General features: G+C 36.8%; 1 protein-coding gene across 2 annotated transcripts in view; it reads left to right on the forward strand.

Moving 5' to 3' along the window:
* Positions 1-27,748, forward strand: part of LOC113532619 (uncharacterized) — a 33,807-nt gene continuing 6,059 nt past the window's right edge. Inside the window, exons 1-6 of one of the 2 annotated variants that reach the window (XM_026924062.3) lie at positions 1-220; positions 579-668; positions 1,126-1,310; positions 22,039-22,136; positions 26,460-26,549; positions 27,322-27,448. In XM_026924062.3, coding sequence (XP_026779863.2) covers positions 180-220; positions 579-668; positions 1,126-1,310; positions 22,039-22,136; positions 26,460-26,549; positions 27,322-27,448 — 631 coding nt within the window. In that variant the 5' untranslated portion in view covers positions 1-179. The remainder of the gene's footprint in view (positions 221-578; positions 669-1,125; positions 1,311-22,038; positions 22,137-26,459; positions 26,550-27,321; positions 27,449-27,748) is intronic. The other variant, XM_026924063.3, reaches the window with a different exon arrangement.

Raw genomic sequence — 27,748 nt, forward strand, 5'->3', positions numbered from 1 at the left:
GTGCGAAGAGAGCAGCTTGTCATTCAGAGGAATCCGCCACCTGAAACGCGAGGAAGTAAAGTCGGGTATAAAACAGTCATCTGCCTGGAGCTTTGCAAACTGATGAAAGTTATTCTCATAGAATAATTTCACTGTAATTCAGGTCCATGCAATATCAAGTTGCTAGAATAATTCTTTGAATGATTCTTCTCATATCTGGGAGCTGGCTGAGTAAGTCTTGGTAAGTATTTTATCCTTTTATGCAGATATACTGTAAGTCATAGGCTATATATTACAAGATTATAACTTGCTAGAACATTTAGTCCATGTGTGTGTGTGTGTGTGTGTGTGTGTGTGTGTGAGCATGTGTATCGTGACTGGATGGTGACATACCATTTGGAACATTAAATATGAATGTTACACACACTTAGACCATTAGGCAATTAAATTTGCCTCCTGAACAACCCGACTGACGAATCATATTGATGGTGCACATACTGAAGTTCACACCGGTTTAAACGCTAGTGAATAGTGAGCTTCTTAAAACTTGTTCAGATTGACTTTGGAGAGATGAAAACCTGTGGATGTCACTCTTCTAGCACACCTTTTCCCTGGCCCGAGCGCGAGATGATCCCACCAGGAGACTGCATGTATGCTGGTCGGAAACGGAGGAAGCCCATACCAAAGCAGTTAAGTATTTCACTGTACTATATTTGCTATTTATGAGGGAATATTTGAGATTAATTTTTTTACTCAAAGCTTGTGCATGAATCTGGTTTAACCTATACATGTGTCACTGTTTTGGCTTGTGCTAAAGTCTGGGGTGGTAATGAGGATGAGAAACTAATCTGTTTCTCATTCTCTGTTTCTGGTCCTTTCTGCCTGTTTAATTTCCATACAGTGATACATTTATTATTTTTTGACATTTCTGAAAGTGTCATTAGCTCATCTGTTGCACATGGGTTTTGAGAACCTGTGAAACACCTGTTGTATAGGGCCACTACACGATTTCCTGGAAATCATGGAATAAATTTTGAATATGTGTGTATAAGACATTTATAATTTATTCTAAAATCAGTGTCAAAGTCCCGATGAATGGTTACGTGGCTTACATTTGGTGACTGTATTGTATTTCGTTCTGTCTAGCAGAAAGCCTGCACCTGCGAGCGAGAAGTCCAACCCATCAAAACGGCACCGAGACCGGCTGAATGCAGAGCTAGATCGGCTGGCCAGTCTGCTACCTTTCCCACATGAGATCATCTCCAAACTGGACAAGCTTTCTGTTTTGCGTCTCAGTGTCAGTTACCTTCGTATCAAGAGCTTCTTCCATGGTAAGATACCTACTTTTAAATATAACTGTAATGCAAAGACTGAAAAATCTTGTTTAGGTGGATTTAAACAAAGGGCTAAAAAAGGAAATTGCTGTGACTCACATGACAGTGGCTTTTGTTTAATGTTCTTTGGGAAACCCACATTTTCATTAAAGGTTTGAAGTAAACACATCTTCTGTAAAGTTTTTCCAGTGTATGCATACAAGAGGATTGATTATGAGATTTCTCTCATGAACAGCTAGAAGTTTGAGAGGTTTACACTGCGGCATCAGTTTACATTGCAGCGTTATAAAATCAGCTGTTAATATGGGGTAAATATGCACTCTAAGTTTTACACTTAGATAAATATTTGATTTTGTTGTTCCAATCTAACAGCAGTTGACTTTCAAGCTTGCTTTGCACTAGTGTTTCTATGAGATCAACTTTTTGCTGGATTTAACTACCACTGTAATCTTATAAGGAAAATAATTTGTCATTAGTTTCATGACAAATTTATTTTATCATTCATCAGAAGTTTCAGTTTTCTTCCACAGAAGCTTAATGCTGCAGTATGCATTTTATGTTCTATCATCAATTAAACTGAATTTATTATTTATATATTGTTTGAATGACTTCAGTAAAACTGTACTGAATGGGATATTCCTTACAGTGTTCTCTAAGTAGTAGTTCTACAGTAATTCTAAGAGTTTTCTACAGTACTATTCTTTCCAAGTACTCTACAGTGCTGACATTCACAACACAGCAATTTCTACTTGTAATCTTTCCTTATAAACTGCAAAAAGCTTCTAAAGTTACAAGGGTGTGCAGTTCAGGCTTAGCTGTAAGTGCACAGTGCCTTTTTAAAGCATTACATAGTAACACAACCTAGCCATTCTGTGAAATCTTTTGTTTTATAAAGAACATATAAATTACAAACTGACTAACATACCTTTGTCCAACTTCCACTGTGGTCTTTTCTTGTTTGTTATTAATCAGGTACGGGTTTTTTTTTTTTCTGAGATTCTCTATTAAAATTCTGATATGTTTTATCATATACCATAACTCCGTTGTACAGCTTGAGCCTGCCTTTTCACATTTTGTTAGATATATGACTTACAGGTACTTAGAAGATGTTTCAGAGCAGTCCCAAGTTTTTAGTGATTCTACCATCTCTATCACTGAATTTGTGTTTTCAGTGTATGAATATAAAGGTCTCGGACATTTGTTGGCAGAAGGAAAAAGGCCAAAATCAAGTTCACAGCTGGTGATGTGTCATATTTATTTCTGCATAGTGATAAAAGCAAACCATATGTAGGTTAGGTAAAGCCTAATATCTGAGTGATTGAAAAAGGCTACTGAATATGTTCATTAACTGTAACTCTGTTTTTCTGCTCAGCCGCGTTATTATATGCTGATTATTATCTAATTTTACATTATTACAGTGATTTATTTATTTATTGCTTATTTTATGTCTTGTTTTATGTCAGCCATGACTTTTAGTACCTTTTAGTGTCATCATTTTCACCTCTATCAGTTAATAAGTGGTGCTGAGAAGCTGGTCCTTGTAAAGTTGTGACTGAAATGTGAGGTCAAATCCCTCCTACAGTATAAAAAGTTTTGGATAAAGATTTTTGAAATAGTGAGAGGGAGCAGGAAGTGGGTGTCCCAAACATTGACAGGAAGTTGATTTCAAAGAGCCATGTATAAAACGATTTACTACCTAATGTGTTTTTTTGATATTCTTGACATTTAGCAACCATAGAGGAAAATGTGCATTGTACAACATTAATGGAACATAATTGATTAACATAACAATTAGCCATGGTATATTCCATAAATTGGGCCCACTCAGAATATTTAATTCTGTACAAGTACTGCTTGGTACATTCTGGGCGAACCCCAAATAATATATAACATAGTTTGCACACATACCTTTGTTGCGTAAACAGTACCATTAAGCACAATCAGGACTATAATAAAAAGCTTGTAAATTTTTTAACAGCTGAACATTTGCCAGGATGAATGCTGCATACTACATCCCCATGAATATTATGCATACATTATTAGTTATGTACTGTAACTAGAATATTTGATATAAACTCTTAAAAGAGTAAATGATTGCAAAGATTTTTTTTAAACTGTACCTGTTTAAAATTTGTGGCACTAAGAACTATAGTTCCTATTGAATTAAAAGCATACCAGGATTTCTGGGTAATATTTTATCATGATCATATGTCACAGCACTTGTATATACTGCATGTCACACCCTATAACCCCAGGCGAGGGTTGTGTTTACTAGTACTAGTTTGAACTATATCCTGTGAAAGTCAACTCAGTCAACATTTTTGTCAAAGTATAAAATATGATATGAACATTTAATTTACAGTAGTCACATTATAATTAATTAATAATGATGGAGTGTTGGGGGACTGCTGGAAATACACATTTCAGAGTGGTGTTTCTTTGGTATTTATCTAGTTTTCATAATATTCAGATGGGACCTCAGTGAAATTTTATTTTTAACCTGTTACTCTACACTTCTTATGTGTAAAGGTATCTGTAGTGATGAAAGAAGAACAGCTAGAATACTGAGGAGCCATACTGGGTTCCAGCAGTGTATTATGAACATTAAAATAACCTTTCCAATAGGATTCAGTATAACAAAAAAAAGATAGTATTATAGGTTAATCATATATTCTATAATAAAACTGTCCTGGTATGTATGCATAGTAATATTCGTAATAATTTCTAAACACACTTGTCTGTGTATTCCAATATTTATCAAAACACTATGTATGTATGTGATACAGAGGACCTTTGGATTTGAGGGAAAATGTAAAGAATTTCACTTTTCAGTTAGTGAATCCTATTCTTTAAAGTATACAATCAACAATGCCCTTCTGTAATGAATTAATTATGACAGTTATTACTTTTATTGGTAGGGCCATGTAAAGGAGAATATTTGCATATACTGATGTGCAGTTGAGATAAAGAAACAGGCTCACTGAAATTGGACAATTGAAGACTGGAAAAAGACCAGGTAATGTTTTTCCATGGTTCAACTGTCCAGTTTCAGTGAGCCTGTGTCCACTGTAGCCTCAGGATTCCTGTTCTTGGCTGATAGAAGTGGAGACCTACTGTTGTAATCCATCCACCTCAAGGTTCAGCATATTGTACATTCTGTGAGGCTTTTCTGTCTTCCTGTCAGTCTGGTCATTCTCCTCTGACCTCCCTCAACAAGGTCTAAACACTAGACACTGTTGTGTGTGAAAATCCCAGGAGATCAGCAGTTTCTGAAATATCCAAACCAGACCGTCTGGCACTAACAACCTTGCCACAGTCAGAGTCACTGAAATCATATTTTTCCTCATTCTGATGTTTAGCATTAACTGAAGCTCATGGTCTGCATCTGTGTGATATTATGTATTGCGCTTCTGCCACATGATTGGCTGATTGGAAAATTTCTTGAATGACCAGGGGTACAGATGTTCCTATTAAAGTGGCCAATTAGTGTATATGGTGGTAATATATCAATGGACACTTTTTATTGGAAATGTGATAAGAGTGTTTACTAGAGCACTAAGCCATAGTTTCAACTATTAGACAAAATATACAAGAAGATCTATGGATTTTCTTCAAATGGAAAAACAGATATAATAACCAGTAACAAATATTCAGTGATACATTGAGCTAATTGAGTGTTAATATTTAATTTTCAGTCATTATCATCTTCAGTAACTGATTTATCCTGAAGGCTATTCTGGGAACACTGGGCGTGAGGTGGGAATTAACCCTGGATGGGATGCCGGTCCACCGGAGGGCACCATATTTAATGTTTCTGTAGTATTACTTTACATATTTATATTTGCAGCCTGGCTAGCTAAATATTTAACTAGCTGGTTCATATGAGTTTTCCTTCACATAAGGAGACCTCTATACAGGGGCTGTAGAAGGCAAAGAGTATTATAACCAACTATGAGCTGGACCATTTAAATTTTTATAAATCATGTAAATCATGTATGAGTGATTTTCCTGTTCCCAGTAAATGGAGTGTTGTTGTTGTATGTACTAAATGTAAAAGTAGACATGCAACTGGTGATATACAAAGCTAAACATTACAATGCATTCAGAAACTATTCAGACCCCTTCATTTTTTTCATGTTGTTATGTTGCAGCCTTATGCTAAAATGCTTACAATTTTTTTTCACATCAATCTACGCTCCATACCCCGTAATGTAACAATGGAGAATACTTTACTTTGCAATGTGTTCTTGAGTGAGAATCCTTTTTATAGTGTGTGTGTGTGTGTGATTGGGAACAGGTTAGCTGTGATGGATTCTGGGAAGCGTGGTCCAAGGCGGCCATGTATGTAGGCCGTGGTGTGTTCTGGGAAACTGAGTTCACGGATGGAGACGACCTGACACATAATAACAAAGCAAAAACCAGATTTGTGATAACTTATCTGGGAATTTATTAAAAAGAAAAAAAAAATGACAAATGACTAATAAAATTCAATGACTAATTCTTTCAGAAGCTTTAAAAACACAGAAGCTCGATCAGATTGAGATCTGGGGAATTTGGAGACAAAGTCAACACTTTGAACTCTTTGTCATGTTCCTCAAACCATTCCTGAACAATTTTTGCAGTGTGGCAGGGCACATTATCCTGCTGAAAGAGGCCACTGCCATTAGGGAATATGGTTGCCATGAAGTGGTGTACTTGGTCTGCAGCAATGTTCAGGTAGGTGGTACGTGCCAAAGTAACATCCACATGAATGTCAGGACCCAAGGTTTCCCGGCAGAACATTACATCATTACACTGCCTCTGCCCGCTTGCCTTCTTCCCCTAGGGCATCCTGGTGCCATCTTTTCTCCAGGGAAGCGATGCAAATGCACCCTGCCTAACCACCACATACCGGGAACACCCCACAAGACCTTCACAATCTGGCCCTTGTCAAAGTTGCTTCAAAGTTGCTTATGCTTGCCCATTTTTCCTGCTTCCTACATATCAACTTTGAGACCTTACTGTTCACTTGCTGCCTAATATATCCCACCCCTTGACAGGTGCCATTGTAATAAGATATTAATTAATAAGATATTAAGTAATTGAGATAATCAATGTTATTCACTTCACCTTTCAGTGGTTTTAATGTTATGGCTGATTGGTGTATACTAATTACTAATTTCTAACTTTTAACATCAGAACTTTTAGTTGAAAAAGTATTACAATATATCAATCAATGGGTGTCAATATGTCAGTGTCAATGGGACTATCAGTGTCAAATACGGTGTAAACTGGAAATAAATTCTTAACGCTACAGTATGTAAATATAAATAATTTTTGTGTGACTCTTTAAATTAAAGAGGACTGTAGCCAGTACACTCCTCTTTCATGAATGAATGAATGAATGAACTCAGTAATTTCTTCACCCATCTGTTAACCTCCTAAATCATAAATGGCGAATGGAATGAACGGTGACTTTTCTGCCTGATGCATAGAATCAATGCCTTACTATATACAGACTTAGTGGAATCTGATGCCCATCTTTGTGTTATGGCCTTGAGTGTCATGTTTAAATGATGATTTCATGTTGGAGGATTATTGTGCCTATTCTGCAGCTGTCAGTGTCTGGCTTACCATTAGAATGTTTGCATGCAGATAAGAAACTGTCTTTGTTAAGAGTCTGAGGGTATAGTGCATTCAGAATGTATACAGTCCCCTTGATTTTTTCCCTCATTTTATTACATTACAGTCATACTCTAAAATGGATTAAATACATAAACAGATGTTTGAGAGGTTTTGTAATATCACATTTAAATAAGTATTTCCTATGATGCTTAAAATTGAGCTCCACTGATCACCCTTGAGATTTTTCAAAAACTTGATTAACAGTCAGAGCAATAAAGATCATTGTCTGTCGATCTCAGAGGCAAGATTCTGTTGAGGCACAGAGCTGAGTACTTTCTGTAGCTTTGAAGGTCCCAAAAACAAAATTCCATGGTCTGATTGGCTTGAATGTTTAGTGTAAAATGTACATCTGTAGGAAACAAGACACTTCTCATCACCTGGCCAGTTGCATCCCTACAGTAAAGCATAGTGGTGGCAGCATGACACTGTGGGGATGTTTGTCCACAGCAGGGTCTGGGAGGCAGAATGGAGAGAAACATGAAACACTTGCAAAACTTGATGAAAACCTACACTTTTGTTATGGTGTATTTTTTGAGACGTAATGTGTTTATTCCATTTCAGAGTAAGGGTGTAACAAAACAAAATGAGGAGAAGTGAAAGGGTTTGAATTCTTTCTGAATGCAGTGTATGTTTCACCTAATGCCCCATTTAAAATAGGTACTACAGATGCAGTTTCACACAATATATGTTTTTCCCAATAAAGATTGGATGCTTCCCAGATGGGGAGAGTAAGCATGAGATTTGAGTTTGGAGTTCTTTTTACATTCTGTCTCTTCTCTCTTCTGTCTGTTCTGCCTCCATAGTAACCTTTGCACTCATTCACTGTAACACTAATTTAGGGACACAAATAGCAGAGACCATGGATATGACTAAGCTAGCCTATTATGTTAGACCATAATAACACAACTCACAGTGAAGGGGCCTGTTTGAAGTTTCATTACCCTCCATTAGAATATAAATGCTGCCAGTCCATGGTTGGCGCCACTCAAAGGACACATTCATGAAGATGCATCTTCCCTTCTAGCTGGTCACCAGATCTCCACGTTAGCCAGTCCTTTGCACGCAATGTTTTGACTTTGGGTCCCAGACATCAGTATGGTCTTTTTTTCTTGTCAAATAAGACAGTGGAGCCGCACTGGTGAACCACAGCAATATAATATGTGCATTGTTTTATTTCTGTATTTGATTTCTGATTTGAAGTAGTATTATAACATTCAAGAAATGAAAGGCCCATTATGTGAAATACTTTTTCATTCCTTACTTGTGAACCATGCATTTACTTTCACCAGGTGGAACTGTTAGTGAGCTTTAATAAGTTTGCTGAGGAAATTACTAGCAAGCAGATCCATCTCATGTTACACTCAGTTCCCTGGCTCAGCTCATAATATCTGTAAATATGGGAAATACTTCTCTCCACATTGGTGTGAGGAGGAAGATAGACTGATGTGAATACAGGAAACATGCTATGTAGTTAACATAAACATTTTAAACATTGTATTCTACCACACAGAAATGTTACTGCTTGTGTAAACCAATGAATATATTTAAAGGATTCTTTATTTTGTAGTCAACACAGAGAGATTACACACAATTTATTTTGATATTAATATCAAGTATATAATTATTACATAATAATAATAATAATAACTTTGCATTCTGCACACCAGAACTTTTCATAATTGGTCAATGATGCTTGCATCTGGTCACTTTGAAGAACAAGTAAATACTTTGACTTATTAAAACAGCTCTTCAAATTCAATAGTACATATGTATACCTTATCATCTGGGAATCTTGAGAACACCATAAGGTACCATAGGACAAACCTATGTTTTGTAAATATGATTCATATTCCTTTCTGTTATTTAACCTTGTAGTGCAATCATTGAACCTATTGACTACCACACCATTATGGATCTACCACCATGTTTAACAGAGGCAATAGACAGACTGAATTCATGTCTTGGCTGTTTGTGAATGTAACACAGGGATGCTTTACAGCTATTAGTAACTATGTGGTTAGTATATGTTTTTGCTAGTCAGTGAACATGAATTTGCAACCACCATTCTTCACCTTTGCTACTGCAGTTTTTTTTTCCCACTGATGCTGTGTTTTTACACAGCAGTTGTCCTGTGTACCAAGTCACTTAGCATTGGCTGCTTTAATTTGTCAGTAGCAGACTAGCCCACATTGTCTGAAACTCAAATCACCAACAAAGAGCGACAAAGCAGAAACAAATCCACACAAAAGCATTATTCTGTTTCGTTGTTTTGCAATCGTGCCATTGAAAAATGAAAATGCACAGAAAAATGCAAGTGGAAATTAATAGTGAGCCTGGAGTCTTACATAGCTACAGTAAATGATAAGCAAAATGTGTATGTGCACTCTGTAGCAATATATAAGCACAATAGATTGGCTGCATATTATTGTTCAAGATAGATTACTATATTTATTGAATTATGTTGGATAACACCAAGCTATATGTCTGTGACAACAGACACTCACTGGCCACTTTATTAGGAACACCATACTAATACTGGGTAGGACGACAAGGTCTGATGCATTGTTCTGCTCACCACAAATGTAAAGAGTGGTTAAAGAGTTACTTTCCTGTCAGCATGAACCAGTCTGCCCATTCTCCTCTCACCACCAAGGCATTTCCGCCTGCAGAACTGCCACGCACTGGATGTCTTTTGCTTTTTGCACAATTATGTGTAAACTCTAGAAACTGTTGTGCATAAAATTTCAATGAGATCAGCAGTTTCTGAAATACTCAACCCTGTCTGTCTGGCACTAACAACCACGCCACGATCAAAGTCACTGAGGTCACATTTTCCCCCATTCTGATGTATTCTGTGAACATTAACTGAAGCTTGATCTGTATCTGCATGATCTTCTGCACTGTGCTGCTGCCACGTGATTGGCTAATGGGATAATTTTAGGTACACCTGTTTCTGTGACACTTTTGAAATGACACTGTTGTGTGTTTGTGTGCATACATGCTTAGTGAACTGGTAAAATGATCAAACAAAACTGTTATATGATCATAGGATATGAAATGCTGTATACTCACTCCTGGACTCTTTGGATTTTCAGTGTAGTCTAGTCTTTATTTGGAGGCATTTGGTGGCAACTTTTGGGGAAGTAACTATATTGAGTTGCAAAGTAAATAGGTGTAATTAATCTCCACAAATAACTCAGTACCTGCTGACATTAATCATTGTTTTTAGTCTTGTACAAATTTGTTTTCTATCAATACCATAAAACTAATAATTTCTTATGAAAGAATTAAATAACTAGAATAAACAGATTCATTAAGTAAACTAAACAACAAATTCATTTAAAGTTTCACCACATTTTTACTCTTTTCAGATAAATATCATTTGAATAGGGGATTTTGCAGACAATATTATTGTAACCAAGATGTGTTGCTGCTGCTAGGGGAAATCAACAGAATTTGTACAAAAATACTTCAACCATCTGTAGCCACCATGGTGGTGCATGCGTTGTGAGGCTTTTGAATCGGCTGTGGTTTGAGAGTTTGGATTAAATTAAGAGACTTAACTCAGCCAGATGTGACATTAGCCTCCGTGCTCACACGCAACTCTCTCAGATTACTTCTTCCACCTTGTATTTCCCTTTGCACTTTTACCCTGAATACAGCCATAAATAACTAGTTAGAAATCTAATTTCAGTGTTTCCTGCAATTCATCATGCTGTGCAATTTAAGGTATTTAGAACATACTATGTATATCTAGATAATAAATCTAAGAAGAAGGATTGTTTGTTGTGTGGCCCCGAATCTCCTTTTGAGTGAGAGATACATCAATGGGAACAGAGAAGTAATGCCCTGTAGTGGTTTACTTGAAAAAAGTGTGCTTTGTCTCTTTAAAAGAGAGGGAGAGAAAGAGAGAGAGAGAGAGAGAGAGAGAGAGAAAGTGAGTGTGTGTGTGTGTGTGTGTGTGTGTGTGTAGTATTAGTGGAGGAGGAGGAGGAGGAGGAGGGGGGATTGCGTGACTGCAGCTGACTAGAAGCTGACCTCAGAGAAGTGGTTATGAAAACGATCTGACGAATCATGTGCAGGAGACCAGCCCTGCAGAAATGACAGGGTACTTCCTCTGTGTGCACACACACACACACACACACACACAAATACACACACAGAGATAGAGTACGTACTGAAGCTTAGAAGAAAAAAAAGCTTTAAAAGACATTGTGGACTTGTGTTCCTTTCCAAATATACACAAAAAGAATAAACAAGAGACAGAACTGCATATAAAACAATAAGACAATCATAAAACGAAGTGGAGGAGATTGTAGCTGACAGTCAACATTCACAAGACAGTGGTAATTAAAGGTAACTTAAGGTAAATGTTTCTGAACATTCACCTAGGGCTCTTCTATTCTGTTACATTCTACTTATTCCACATAGTTACAAACTCCAGTTAGTGCAAATTAGAGATTTATTTCTGTAGTGCAGTAATGTACTGTATGCATAGAGAAGCAGGTTGAACTGAACACTGGAATCCTCACTTTCAATGCTCTTCCCTGGTTAAAGAAAAGTAAAAGATTGTAGTGGTAGTAGTAGTAGTGGTAATACTACTACTACTATTACTACTACTAATAATAGTAATAATAATAATAATAATAATTATTATTAAATCTTAATGTGTTATATGCAGTTATGCAATTCTTCCTCTTGTTTATTCATTTCATGTATATTTGGAAAGGAACACAGTACACATCTTTTTATGATTATTATTATGATTATTATGATGATTATTATTATTGCTTGAATGATTGATTAGCCTTATGTACTTTTCACTATGGCATGTAAACTCAGAGAAAATCACACTTAGCTAGCAAAGTTTCCTTTAACTTCAGGCAGACTGACTGCATTTGTGTTTGTTAAACAGGCTCCTTACCTAATATGATCTCTACAGGCAGACCGCAGCTATGGCAAGGTTAGAAAACTAACCTAAATAAAAACATTTCCCTGTCATTTTAGTAAAAGATATTTGTTTTCTTAAGGTCAAGATTTCCAAACCCGGTCTTTCTTTTTTGGCTGTTTTCCAGAATTCAGTCACAGCAATATCTGATAGATTTTTTTTGCAGACCATCTCACATATAGTTTAGTGAAGTGGAAAGATATTATAGGTGATTGGTGTGATAAATGTCCGGCAGCCATGAGAGAGCTCTGTCTGTGATTGGCTGTGCTGTCTTGACCACTCAGGAGAGACTTGAGCAACTGGTAAGATGCTCTCAATGGTGCACCTATAGATTGAATTCAAGTGGGAGAGGTCATCAGTCATATAAAAACAGAGAATCCCCGTACGTATATACATTCACTATATGTGTGGTCATGTTTGAACTTGGTACGTTAGTGAGTTTTGGCTTGTACTCAGACATCAGGCCTGAAGTACTGTTTCACAAATAAAGGACTTCTGTTCTGGCATCTGGTTAGTTGCAGGCATGAGAACTAGGAAGAGAGACCAGGATGCTTCCCATCAGAGCCCAGCTTAGAGAGAAAGAAGTGGAACAGAATGTTTAAAAGGTGAGAATAATCATGTAAATACAGAAGTAGTAATTTTTACTTATTAAAATTAGTAATTAGTAATAGTAGTAGTAATTTTCGTGTAATTTTTGTGGAGATTTATGACCAGAAAATAGAATGATGTTAAATTTCGGCATCAAATCATTTCCGAGAAATGACAGCAACAGACAATAGACAATATTAGTAGACAACAATGTATATTTGCAAGAGATAAACAAACATAAATCACACATTTGGGGAAATAACATATTTAACATAAATAATATAGCATTATATCTCATATTTAGCATTTATGTTTAGCATAATTCAGTTTTGTGGGTCAGCAGTGTGGAATGCGATGACATGAATTACAACTAAAAGAAATGCATTTACAAAATTTCTTCTTATTTTAGATGATTATTCTCATCTCCCAAAAATTCTTTGTTGTATTATTTAGTATTTGCTGGTAACCGGTTAGTTTAACTACGTATTTAGCTGGTAAAATTAACATGACATCTCTGTGAATAGCTGTTTGTGAATGGTATTTGTTCCACTTTGTTAGCCTGCCATTAATGTATGTGCTGCACACAATTTTGATGATTTTTTTTTTCCATTGCTTTCTGTAACTGTCAAGTTGCACAAAAACGATCCAACTTGCAACCTGCAACTGATTGTGAGAAAACACGGTTTTCACCACACGGTTCCATTTTTGCCTTGACACTAATCAGTCCCTTCTTGACTCCTCAATCTTTCAAAACCCAGAAGTAGAATGAAATCCACCATCTTTAAGGATTTTTTCACTTCGTAAAATGCCTTCAGAGGAATCAAGCAGCTATGGAGGTCAATAGTATGATAGACATCAGCATTTAAGCCTGTGATACTGTATACAGTACAAATGCAATACTGATGTTCATTCAGTTTTAGTCACACCATGTTGTGGAGGCAGATTCTTTATGTCCAGTGACTGTCCATATACCTGGACAAAAAGTCCTCAATAAATGATGTTGTACTGTACTCGAGTTTCCATTAGCACTGTTTACATTTGTCAGTACAATTTGTCCTTGGTAATGATGTCAAAGTGATTGTCTGGTATAAGGTATTTACGACCGAATATTTTCAAAGACAAATGAAGAAATATCATTAGCACTGCTGTGTCCCTCTCTGCTGTGTCTTTGAAATTTAACAGCTTTAAGCCGCCACAGCTTTCCAGCTCAGAATGATCTCAGGAGACAATGGTTAGCAAATCTACATCATGACCATTTCACCATTTCCACCCATATGACGGTCTTTAGCAAACATTTCATACCAGATCAGCTAGCTAAACCCAAAACCACAGAGGGTCGGAAAAGACAAAGTGTACGTGAATGGAATGGATACAATATTCAAACACCACAGCCCAGTGTGTGACAAACAGGCACTGGATAATAACAAACACCTAACAAGAAAAAGTATTATTCTTCTCCTTCTTCTTCTTCTTCTTGTTTTTATTATTACTATTATTATTATTATTAGTAGTAGTAATAATAATAATAAAAACATGCTTCTACATTCTGATAACATGGCTAGCAACATCTAACATAACATGGTTAGCAATATTTAACAACTGACATGATATATTCTCAAAGAATGTCGCATCTAAAATGAATCAGAAGCAGTTTATGTGTTGTGCTGGCTGTTCCATAACCAGAAATTAATTTCAGTGGGGTGAGAAAATATACAAAATAAAATGATGATTGTTTTCCTGTACAGTTAAATTGGTAAGTGTGATGTGCTCATGCATTTCAGATGGATGTCAGACAGCAGTAGGAGTGGTGAAGACACAGATTTGTTATTTAATTATTTTAGGCACAATCTACCATCAAACAATGACAGTTCAGTTTATGACAGTTCCAGTTCTAAATAATAGGGGAAAATTTATACTTTTCTTTTGCAGTAAACTCCAGCAGGCTACTACACTGTCTCTCACCTCCATATCGCTGTGCTTATAATGCAGCTGTCTAGCTAGTAATTTTTAAACAGAACCAGGAAAATTGCATCATCGCAATAGGCTAATCCTGTTTTTTCAATCACAGCAGCTGGTATCCAATAAAATGTGATTAATCACAGGAATGCATTCATTAAAAAACTTTTTATAATCAGTATAATAAATGTTATTACCTAATGGGGTATACACTTGAATAGTTTCTGTTATCGCTTCTTTTTGCTACAGAAACATCCTATTCTAATTTCAGAGCCTATAGATTTTTGGTGTTAGTCAATGTTTTGCTGTTAATACAATATCTGAAGCACATTGTGATTGCTGGGGATGGTGCCATATGGGGAGTTGTACTGTGATGGCTTGGGATTGCGATCGCTGTGCTGGCTTTGGGCCTGCAGTTGCTGCGAGCAATTTTTCACTCAGGTCTCCATCAGCGGACAGTGGATAGGTTCAACAAACCAGACTTCACGTGAAAACTGTGAATTTACTGGTTGCACAATTGCACTATTTGTCCATGTAGTACGCAGTTATAGAAGGGATTTATTTATAATTGCACTATTTATATTTATTTATAATTGCACCATTATCACCCACATGAGGATGGGTTCCCTTCTGAGTCTGGTTCCTCTCAAGGTTTCTTCCTCATATCGTCTCAGGGAGTTTTTCCTCGCCACCGTCACCTCTGGCTTGCTCATTAGGGATAAATTCACATATTTACAATTTATTTTGATCTAATTTAATTTGAATGTAAGTATTTCTGTAAAGCTGCTTTTTGACAATGTCCATTGTTAAAAGCGCTACACAAATAAAATTGAATTGAGTATGTTAAATATGTAGAATAAAAATTAAAGATTTCAATTACGGCCCTTCAGGGTCTCACAACAATGCTGATGTGCCCCAGGGGAGAATTTGAGTTTGAAACCCCTGGTCTAGTCGAATGCAGCATTAGTCTGCTCATTTAGCTTATTTGACCTGTCTCATTCAGACAATCTTTTGTGAAGCTGAGCTAACAGATTTGAAAAATGATGAAAGTGTTCATCAAAAATTGTGTTGTGTTGATAAGTCTTTTAATGCTTGTAGAACTTGCTCACAGTTGTTTATTAAACAGTTTGCAACTTCATATTTGCATTATGTTGTCTATTGTTTCATCTGGCTATTGTTGCCACAAAATGTATTCTGGTTTGTCTTGCTTCCTCAACTTGGAAACTGGAAAAAAGTAAAAGTTTTTACTTCGCAATTCCTCATGAGAATAACATCAAGACTAGGCTTTTGTGAAGGATGAAGGTCATTTCTGACTCTGTTGTTTGGCATTTCTTTGAAGAAGTGTGAGAGAGAAGAGGCATCAGGAAAATGCTGCTATTTTTAATTCATAGTGTTTGCCTTTGTTTACTTTTTGCTATTTAAACTGAACCTATGAATGTCGTCTGAACGCTATAGGAAATTCATTATCCTGGCAACAATAATTGTTATTGGCATATGAAAAGTGTACCACAAATCACTGCCACATGTGATTCTGAATCTAACTGACTGCTGATATGTTAGAAATTCTTTTGTGGATAATTACAGCTTTCCTTTATATAGAAATATAACTGCATTAATGAGGTAGTGATGCCACGTTGTGGGTTAGATAGTTGTACAGACTGACCCTTTATTTGAGTTTAACTGAAATTTTCACAAACCTTTCAGATTCACAGGTAGACTTTTACACTTGCTTATGCTTCTTTTAGACTATGCATTTAATATTTCAGTTAACACATGTCAATATTATAAATTGTGGAGAGGCTAAAAAAAAAAGAGAGAACTGAAGGGGAAGCACTGTTTGTCTGTCAGAGTAGGCACACACCATCAGCACTGGGAATGTGAGCCTTTGCCAGTTTTCCAGTGCTTTGTTATGAAGATGCAGGTGGCCATTTCATTTACACATCAAGGTCAGGCTTTATTGTGCTTTCCATAATGTCTCAGGATACAGCTGCATAGACGCAGCCAGAAGTCAGACCCTAAGCCTAGAGTTTCACTGTAACACCTTCCCAAAAGCTCTGTGGGGAGTTTTGAGCCTGTGAATTTAGAGCGTGTACAAGAGATGAGAGTGCCAGATTGTATAATTCACACAAAGTCATCATCATGAAAACCAAAGTTGTTCACCAGTAGAGAATTTTACAAAAACACAAGCGATACGTAGATATATAGAGTCATATTATGCTTCTGTGTGCAACTACCCTTGTTCAACAGCTGCAACTCCTCATTTGCTGCACTCATTTATCCTGATAGTGTGCAGTAGACGTTCTGTGTGTGTGTGTGTGTGTGTGTTTTGCCAGCTTGTGTGTCATCTGAGTGAAAAGTTTGGTTTAAGTGGAAGAGTGAATGATTTTGGGTTTAGTGGAGCATATACAATAATATCAGGAGCATATACAATAATATAATGCCACATACACCAATCAGCCAAAACATTAAAACCACCTGCCTAATATTGTGTAGGTTCTCCTTGTGCTGCCAAAACCATCGCTTCCCCAGGTAAGCGACACACAAGCACCTGGTTGTCCTTCCTTGGACCACTTTTGGTATGTACTAACCACTGCATACCGGTAACACCCCACAAGTCCTGCTGTTTTTGAGATGCTCTGTCCCAGTCTTCTAGCCAGCACAATTTGCCCTTGTCAAAGTCACTCAGATCCTTATGCTTGCCCATTTTTCCTGCTTCCAACACATCAACTTTGAGAACTGACTGTTCACTTGCTGCCTAATATATCCCACCCTTGACAGGTGCCACTGTAAAGTGATGATCAATGTTATTCTATTTAAAGAGCAGAGAGGGGGATTACATTGTGAGAAATGTGTCTTTTGTAACAGTAAATAAGAGAAAGAACTACAGTTACAGATTTAATATAACATAACTCTTGTGCTAAAAATGTATTTAGTTTGAATTGTAAAACAAAGAAAAACACCCACACACATTCTTTAGCAAATGTCAAAGAATTAGCTTGCATCATACTGCAGTCGTAACCTGTTGCAAAGAGCACTCATGCTTTGCCAGTAGTCATCGATATTTAACAGCTGTCGTTGTTATGAACTTTTTTTTTACTGCTAATGTGGCTTTACAGTCTTGCACGCAAGGGCTTGGCTGGGTGCCAGCAGTCTGTCAGGGACACCAGGAGATTGACAGAAGGCTTGTTCGCGTGACAAGAGTACTTCGGTCAGCCAACTCCAGGCTCTAAAAACAGCGCCTAGCTCTGTGTCTGTCTCTCTCTGCTCTGATCTTCCCAGCCTCTTTGAATGAAGGAGGGGTTTTTAGTGAGTGACGTTTCATGAGAAGAGTTGGCCTTCTGTGTTGCCCTGAGACGTAGGCCTACTCAAACATGAGAGCGTATGTACTTCAAAGGGAATATAATCTACATGCAAAATGGCATGTAAATTTTAATAATTGTTTAATAGTGTTGCTCACATTGCAAAATTCAAATACAACACATAGCTAGAAATAATTTGAAATACTTGAAATAATAAACTAACAATAGATGAATACCTTCTGAACACTAACTACATTCACATTAATACCTGCATAGCCAAGTATGAATTATATTAACTTCAGCAAGTTGTAGCACCAAGAATTTAAATAAGTATTCAAATATTTAATACGAATTGTTGGATAGTTTGGTTAAAATAAATAAATAAATAAACTCTTAAAACAACTTATTTCCCCTTAATAACTAGCCTAATTAATTGAAACACAGACAGAGGAGACATGAAAGACGGATACACATATCACTACACATTGATAATGAAAAGTGATAAATAACCAGAAGAAAACAATGCTCCTCCAATACTGTACATGCAAAAAATAAATAGCGCTCTTTAGTTGTTCAAATGTACTGTAACTAAACATTATGTTTATTTTTAATGGAAACCACACAATCAGTGTGTCTAAGAAGTGCTATAATTATAGATAGTTCTAGAATAATTGGAAATATTCCACAACACACAGTCACCTCATGTTTAAACACATTATTGAGCCAAAAAGGCCCATGCTAGCTTATGTAAGAAGAGTGAATACCATAGCTCATAGTCAGAATATTATCCAGAGACTTTCTACTTATTTTTTCTAGTGCACAAACACATGCTTTATCCCCAGAGATATATTTTTCCTAATTTCCTGAGCACATATTAACCTCATCATACCTTTGAATTAAATTTCATGTCACTTTTTAGCATAGTTCATTGGACATCCAGACAAGCATAACATGTGATGGGCAAGCACACTGGAGTTTTGATGATTTGTCCATCATTGGTTGATAACACATACTGATGGCGCACCATGCCAAACAATAACAGACAGGCCTTACAAATATTGCCAATACCATACTTTATTGAAAATCACTCAAAGTGTTGATACTGGTCTTTATTGACCAATAACACATACAATTAATGACTTGTCCAGGTGAAATAATGGCCACCAAATAAAGCTGTCTTAAGAAAAAACACTTTATATTCCCCTCTTCCACTGGTTCATGTGGCATGTTGCAGAAACAGATTAGTCCAGGTCCCACTGTGGTACCAGAGTTTTGCATGAAGGTTAGAGATATATAGCACTGTCTCCCAGTGGCAAACCGCTACTCTGTCTCTGTTGCACAGTGCTGCCAGGTATACTTTTCATATAACACAGCAAAGGACCTTAGTGTTTAAAGCTTTATTTGCATACTCAATTGCATACACACTAAAACTAGAACAATTAAAAAGATATCCATAAGCTTCAATTCTTTTCCCGGAATGCTAAACACTATTCATGTGTTTGCACTCATGTTACAGATTGATTGCACTATCTGAGCAGAACTTTACACAAATCCCACTCCTAAAGCTCTACTGGTGCTTTATAGTTTCAGGATGTATAAAAAGAGCTGTATGTCTGTTCAGTAATGGACTAAAACAATGACAGAAGACAACAAAGATTGCAAGGAGGAAGAGGAAGGAAGAGGCAGGGACAGAAGAACACCTTAATACAATGAAATTCTGGGCCACTGTGATTGACCATGTCCTTGTCCATGGACTCACAAGTAATTTACTGCAATCTGCTGTTTATAGGAACAGTAGAATATCGTACAGTACTATAGTACACAATTGAAAAACAGTAATGTTTAACTCTGTTCTCATTTATGCACTATACTGCAACTGCTGCTGTTTATGTAATGTCCTGTAATACTGTAGTTCAGTGTACTACAAGGAGGTGCACTAAAGACAATACATTTTTACTATGAAGTGAATATACTTACTGTATTCCATAATCTTATGGCCCTGTATGACTTGTAGTATTAGTTCATTAAAAAATATGACTGTAGTCCTGATACAATAACAGTAGTTGTCATTCTGTATTTTTGCACAATTGAGCAGAAATCATAATGGAAGCAGACAATGACTCTTGTCAGATGAACAGTAACCATCAATTGTGAAGATAGTCATGGTGAACATCATTATTCCCCTGTGAGAAAATCAGAGCAGAGTCATAGCTTATTTCCTCCATTGCCTCGGAATGGCAAACATGAAATGGGCCTCATTTATAGATGAGATCATGTGACCCTCAAGCCAGAGACAGTTAATTTCTCTGGTAGTTGTTGATGTTATACTCTGATGGATTTTCCATTTGTGTGGGTATGTTTGTTCTGCAATTGACTGTACTTTTGAATTGCAGCATTTAGTATCTGTATAATTCCACATTGTATTTTGAGGGCTGTAGTATAATGTTCAACACATCTATAATTACCCAAGCAAGTTATTCCTGGTTCACTGCAGTAACAGGTTTTTTCGAGTTGTGTTCTGAATTTATCCTGAAAGTGTGCAGTAGACATTCTGTTTGTGTGTGTGTGTGTATGTATGTGTGTGTGTTTTGTTTGCTTTTATGTCCCCTGAGTGAAAAGTTTGGTTTTACATGGAAGAGTGAATGATTTTGGGTTTGGGTTTTAGCTCTGCAGCCAGAACTGCTATTCGCTCCACTCCTGCATCAGAGGAATGTAATGAATAGCCAGCATTATTTCCATAGCCTGCAAGGAAGGCATCATGCGTTGATATCAGTATTAAGCTGATAATCTAGTTGTGCATGCTAGTTGTGCATATTCCAGTCAGTTTGGGTATTGATCATATCTACTAGATCATATCATATCTACTATCATATCCAGCTCCATCAGGGCCTGGCAGAACAAACAGTTCACCATCCTGCCCTGAAATGACAATAGGTTGGGAAACTTGACAAAGTTCAGTGACTCACACAAGTTTGAAATTTATGGACATATTAATGTTATTAGTAACTCTCTTCCTGCAGCTCCCACAAAGCTGTGTGTGAGGCCATGTATCTGTTTCAGTGACAGAGTCAGCTGTGTTAAAAAAAAAATAGTAAATAGCCAAATACTAGAATTCTGTCACCCAATGTGGACATCAGTACACTCAGATGGTGCAGATGTAACAATAACAAGATTGGGCTTATTAGAAGAAACAAGAGATAGAGTGCTATACTGAGCATCTTTGAATCTGCTTCCACTTCACCACAAGACAAGGAATGGGAGGGCCCATGTAATGTAGTGGGGATCTTTTGTAGAGAACTCACATTGAGTCACGGTCATAGACATGAGTTGGAAACTTTGCTAGTGGTACTCAACAAGGAAACTAGCTAATGGTTCAGAAGGAAACTGCAGTGGTGGCCCAGCATGAAAGAAGTATAACCATAGTAATCATAAAGTACAAGAGTAAAACCCTGATTATAGTGAATTTTTGTATGAGTATCTTCTCCCTCCAATGATTTTTTAAAAAACGATTCTGTTCCATACTGATAGTCACTTGCTAGTATGATCATTTGAATGCTCAAAGCAACACAGTGCACAATACTCAGCAGCTCAGTACACTGAACATGGTGAATGCTAGTGATTAGAGTACAGGACCTTTTAGGAATTCATTTAGGAATTATGACTTCCATTCCATTCTCTGTACCGCTTATCCTACACAAGGCAGGGGAGACCCTGGACAGGGTGCCAACCCATCGCAGGGCACAATCATACACACACACACACACACACACACACTAGGGACAATTTGGAAATGCCAATCAGCCTACAGTCTTTGGACTGGGAGAGGAAACCACATCACATTAATATTTAACACAAATTACTTTTACTTTTAACATTATTAAAGCAAGTCTTTTGTTGTGCAGTATTTATTTAGAAAGAAGAATATTATAATTCATTAATGAGAGGACAACAGTGATCTGAGCTTGTAATAAAGACCTTAAGTACATTTATCTGTATTGAGCATGCAGGTAAACAACTTCAGATTTGCTCAGCCCATCCTCTTTTCAACCTCCTCAATGTGGAGTTGTGCCTCTTCAAATCTCAATGTAAAACAAGAAAATGCTTAAAACGAGCAAAATTTTCTGAACATCATCATCTTGTTTCTTAGCATCATCTAATTACATTCAGGAATAAACTGAGTCTTATAGGACATACTAGATTTATTGCTACAGTGTTATATAAGAAAGATTTCCTGTATGAATGATTGTTTTGCTCTGTATTTTCTCTACAGCCAGTCAAGAGAAGCAGATGATGAAGCACCTCAGCCCTCCGTCCATTAATGACATCAGGGGGGAACTTGGTACCTCTGAGAGTGAGCTGCTGCTGGAGGTGTGTGTCTCCAGTGTCCATCTTCCTATTGCCTTGGTTCCTGAACTTGTTTATCAATAACCTTACTTAACTGAAATTACCTCCACATACTCATTACTTTATTCTACAATACGCAGCATATATAAACAATATATGTTTATAGTTACATGCCTAGAGAATGTAGAATAATTAGGAGACTAATTTTATAGATACATGACTCTTAGGATAAATGTCATGGCCTTGTCAGCAAAAATCTTTTGGTGGATGGATTGGTTCAGCTGATAACTTTCTCAACAAATGGACATTACACAGTACATAAGGAGCCAAATCAGTTAATGACGTGGACATCATAATTGTTGTCTTTGGATATATCTTGAAATGAGCTCAGTGATGGGAGTGTGTTTTTTTTGCTAGTGTAATTGCTGTGCTTTTGAAAGACTAAACTGCATTTAACATGTGTGTCACTTATTATTCGTTGTTGTGATAGAGGTGTTCAACTATAATTGACGGAAGTTCAATTATAATAATTATCAATTATTATTTGCATTGTTTTACTAGTATTCCAAGCAGTCTTGCTAGGGTTATAAAAGCGGGTTAGTAATCAGGGGTCTGTTCTATATACCTCTAGAGACCATATTGTCATGCCTTCTGCTATTCATCTTCCTGATGATGGATGGTAAGGTTTGGCTGACCCCCCATGTGCGGCATCAGGTGTAAATTAAGGCTTTTTCTCCCTCAAACAAAACCTACAGTAACATAGAAATTTTGCTGCTCACAGACCTAGCAATATTTAGTCTTGAACAGACTTTCTGTTGGCTGTGGTAAAGTTTTGCCCCTTTTTTGTTGTTGGTCTTCTGGGAGTCAAGATTGTTTAGCCTCCAGAAAACTATTCCAGTGAGTCACCCCACCCTTTTCCTTGGATGACCCTGAAATGCTTATAAAGTCTGGCAATGCTTTGTTGAAGTCTCACCAGCAATGTGAAAAAGAAAGCAAGATGTCAGCTCAACTGGTGAAGGAGAACAACAACAATTTAGGAGAAGAATGTTATTTTTAAATCATAAAACCAAGTACCGGTAAAAAAAAAAAAAAAAAAAGATAGTGATGGTCTACTAAACCCTTAAAGTCCAGGGTTTAAATTCCCCTTGGGCCAAACTTACAAATCCTCACTTTTCTGGTACCTTTCCAAATAGTTTCACACTCATAGAAATTACTAAACCAAATGCTTTAAGATAAATAACTGAGTAAAGTCTGATGTATCATTTCAACATTAGAACAACAATGAGTCAAATGTGTTCCTTTGTGTGCTTATTCTGGCACTACTAAAGAAACACAATGCATACACTGAAAGCACACAATGACAAAGTGATGCATACAGCCCAATAGGATGATCACAACAGACAGAGTTATTAGACTTTTATCTTCATAGTTTCTGGCTTTCAGCACACTGCTGACCTGCTCTATCTCATATTAAAGTGGAGGTGACAAGGCTTGGCCCACAGCACACTTCAACTCACGCGATAATCATCTCACAGTAGAAACAAATGCTGGTAACAGATGACAATACTCAGAGGCCACGTTTCACTTTCTCCTCCACAATGTACTGTACTTGTTTTAAGGACGTTTCAACATCCTAAAAAATAAGCTGTTCTTGTGGTGGCAAGAGTGTGGTGGTAGTCCCCTTGTGCTATTCAGAAGACATCCAGCTTATTTTTCATTGAACAAATTGGGCTTCATTTATTGGATTTATTCAGAAATCATTCATATAAACATTTACACAAAAAAATCTGATGTTTATGAAAATCCCCTAAATTCGGAAAAACATCCATATTCTACTCGTGCACCGGAGTGTGTGTAAATTTATGCACAAAACTACTTAACTAATGTAAACCTTGACTTGATCAACTTCAAATCATATACTTTGGATACATGGATTATTGCACTTTTATATATGGAAGATACTGTCGAGTTTAAATTGCTTATTTTTATTATGTTTACAGAATTTAGCAGATGCCCATTTTCCAGAGCAAAGTACAAAAGTGCTTTGGAGTCTCCATCAAAAACACATGCTCATGCTAGTTCTCTAGGACAGGGACTGAAAATACCATTAAGAATTTTGTGAAAACCAGTTGTTTTTTATTATTAGCGTTAATTAAAGAATATTTAAAAACAAAAAACATACAGAAAGTGAGCCAACAAAAACCCATAAATTAAAACAAATAAAATTAATTATTTAATTATGAAAAAGAAATGCCACCATATAAATGGAGCTCTGTCTGGGCATAAATGAATTGGAGCTTTCCTTATTATTAATATTATAAACACTCATCAAACACTTTATTAGGAACACCTGTACACCTACTCATTCATGCAATTATCTAATCAGCCATCATGTGGCAGCAGTGCAATACGTAAAATCCATGCAGATATGGGCCAGCAAGTTTGGGTAATGTTCACATCAACCATCATCATGGGGACAAAATGTGATCTCAGTGATTTTGACCGTGGCATGATTGTTGGTGCCAGATGGCCTGGTTTGAGTATTTCTGTAACCACTGATCTCCTGGGATTTTCATGCACAACAGTCTCTAGAGTTTACTCAGAATAGTGCAATAAAGAAAAAACATCTACTGAGTGGCAATTCTGTGGATGGAAATGTCAATGGAGAATGGCCAGGTTGATTTGAGCTGCTAGAAAGGCTACAGTAACTCAGATAACCACTCCGTACAATTGTGGTGAGCAGAAAAGTGGTGAGGGCTACAACAGCAGAAGACCATGTTGGGCTCCATTTCTGTCAGCCAAGAACAGAAACCTGCGGCAGCAGTGGGCACAGGCTCACCAAAACTGGACAGATGAAGATGTAGCCTGGTCTGATTAATCAGTGTGCTGAGGCACACAGATGATAGGGTCAGAGTTTGGCACCAACAATGTGAATCCATGGCCCCAACCTGCTTTGTGTGAACAGTGCTGGCTGGTGGAGGTGGTGTAATGGTGTGGGGAATGTTTTCTTGGTACACTTTGGGCCCATTAATACCATTCAATCATCACTTGAATGCCACAGCCTATTTGAGTATTGTTGCTGACCATGTGCATCACTTCATGGCCACAATTTACACATCTTCTAATGGCTACATCGAGCATGATAATGCACCATGTCACAAAGCAAAAGTCTTCTCAAACTGGTTTCGTGAACATGACAATGAGTTCAATGTTCTTCGGTGGCCTTCCCAGTCACCAGATCTGAATCCAATAGAACACCATTGGAATGTGGTAGAACAGGAGATTCGCAGCATGAAAGAAAAAAATCTGGAGGAATTGCATGAGGCAGTCATGCACCAGAATCCCAAAGGAATGTTTTCCAATATCTTATGGAATCCATGCCACGAAGAATTGAGGCTGTTCTGAGAGCAAAATGAGGCCCTGCTTAGTATTAGTATAGTGTTCCTAATAAAGTGCTATGTGAGTGTACTATTATTATTATTATTATTATTATTATATTTTTATTGGTACAGAAGTGAATAAAAAAAAAACTTTCACTCTGTCGTTCAGCCTTTACCCTCTTTGTTCATTTCGAGTCAAAATAACTTCCACTTTCCTTCTTTCAGCCTTTACACTGATTGTTTATTTCATGCTCCCAGCAGTCTTTGCACTTGACCTTTTATAGAGTTTTGTGAGTGTCACAACATACACATGCGAGTATGAAGAAAATCATCCAAAGTTTTTGTTTGTTTTGGCTTAAGTAAACATTTACAAGCAACTTTAGTAAAAGATTGATAAATGAGGCCCATTTGTTTGATAATGGTAGTGAAGAGGGCTGTCTAACACGTCACTTCAACATCTCCCATAAGTGCTCAATTGACTTGAGCTGTGGTGGTTGTGAAGGTCTTTGCATGAGACTTATATCATTTTCATATTCATCAAACCATTCAGTGAGCCCTCGTCACCGAGAAGTGACCCAGTCATGCAAGAAGTCACACAGTGATCCAGAAAGTGACCAATCCCTTTAAGATAGAGATGTTTCATTAGGACAAAAGTGAAGAACTTTATCAAATGTAGTCACCTTATCCCTTTAAATACATCTATGCACATAATAACACAAATCAGCATAGCACTGATGTTTTAAACTAGTACTTTGTTGAAGGCCTTGGCATGCATGCACACATACACAAGAAGACATACAGGTGATTCTGACCACTCCTGGCAATTATCCTGCGTTCATAGAACCATAGTTACAAACAAAACTGGCATTATGCTTAGTTATTATCCTACACTAACTTTTAAATACTTTATTTTAAAAATAAAAGTGGTAAAATGGTGTAAAATATTTATTTGTTTGCTCTTGTTCAGTCCCTTACAGGCTTTGCTCTTGTTGTGAGCAGTGATGGAATGGTCTTCTATGCTTCCTCTACTATAGTGGACTATCTGGGCTTCCATCAAGTAAGTTTTATATTTTATATACGTTTTGCTGAGGAGTCTCACTTATAATCTCAGGAATCTCACTTATAATCCAGTAATAAACCTAATAAACTTAAACTCTGATAGTAGATATAACTAGTAGAAAATGAAGAGTATGTTATTTTGGCTAGTGTTTCAGATATCTTGAAATATCTCTGTCTGTATCCTTTCTTTTATTATTTTTTTAAATTGTGCTGTGATTTTTATAAGCTTACCAGATCATGTCCTGTGTGTTGATATTATCTTGATGTTGTTTACTGTGGAGATTTGCTGAGATAGAAGAACCCGAACAATATTAATCAGTGTAGACTAGTGGTCTATATATTCTGTCTGTCCTATTTTTGCCACTTGCATCAGGTGAAGGGAAAACATTTGTTTTCCCTCCAAAGATACAAGGACAGTTTATGATATACAAAATCTTGATGGAAATGTGTCAAACAACTTTTTTTTATTATTATTATGTGACATTAGAGTGCTGGAGGCACTGATGTCGTTATATGACACATTTTCATTTCATTGCATGCATTATGGATGAAGTCATTTGAAACAGCTAATGTGCTAAAAATATAGAGTTTAAAATCACCAGCAGCAGTTCCTGGGAAGTGCAAGGATATTCAGATGAGATTATCCAGTGCAGTTGACATCAGTTGTCACCATAATGCTTCCTCTCTCTTAAGCCTTTTCTCTCTCCACTACTGTCAGTCTAATTTCTACTATCTTCTTGCTCTTTCTGTCTTTCTTCTTCTATTTACAGACTGATGTGATGCACCAAAACTTCTTTGACTACATCCACATAGATGATAGGCAGGAGTTCAGGCAACAGCTCCACTGGTCCATGAATCCCTCAGTAACCTCTGATCAAGATTTAGCCACAGGAAATGGTATGCTATAAATCATTAGATGAAAAGTAACCTGCAGTAATTTTGTAATGTATTTATAGTATTTTGTATTTTAAGCATAGTGCCATTATTATCTATTTACAGTCTCCTCCAAAAGTATTGGAATGGCAAGGCCAATACTTTTGTTTTTGCTATACACAGACATTTGGGTTTGAGGTCAAAAGATGAATATGAGATGATAGATATGTTAACTTAGAAAATGGCACTTTTTGTTTGAACCCACCCATTTTTCAAGTAATCCAAAATATTGGAACATGTGACTGACAGGTGTTTCTTGTTGCC

The sequence above is a fragment of the Pangasianodon hypophthalmus genome, chromosome 22 (genome assembly GCF_027358585.1).
Source record: "Pangasianodon hypophthalmus isolate fPanHyp1 chromosome 22, fPanHyp1.pri, whole genome shotgun sequence".
NCBI classification, from domain to species: domain Eukaryota; kingdom Metazoa; phylum Chordata; class Actinopteri; order Siluriformes; family Pangasiidae; genus Pangasianodon; species Pangasianodon hypophthalmus.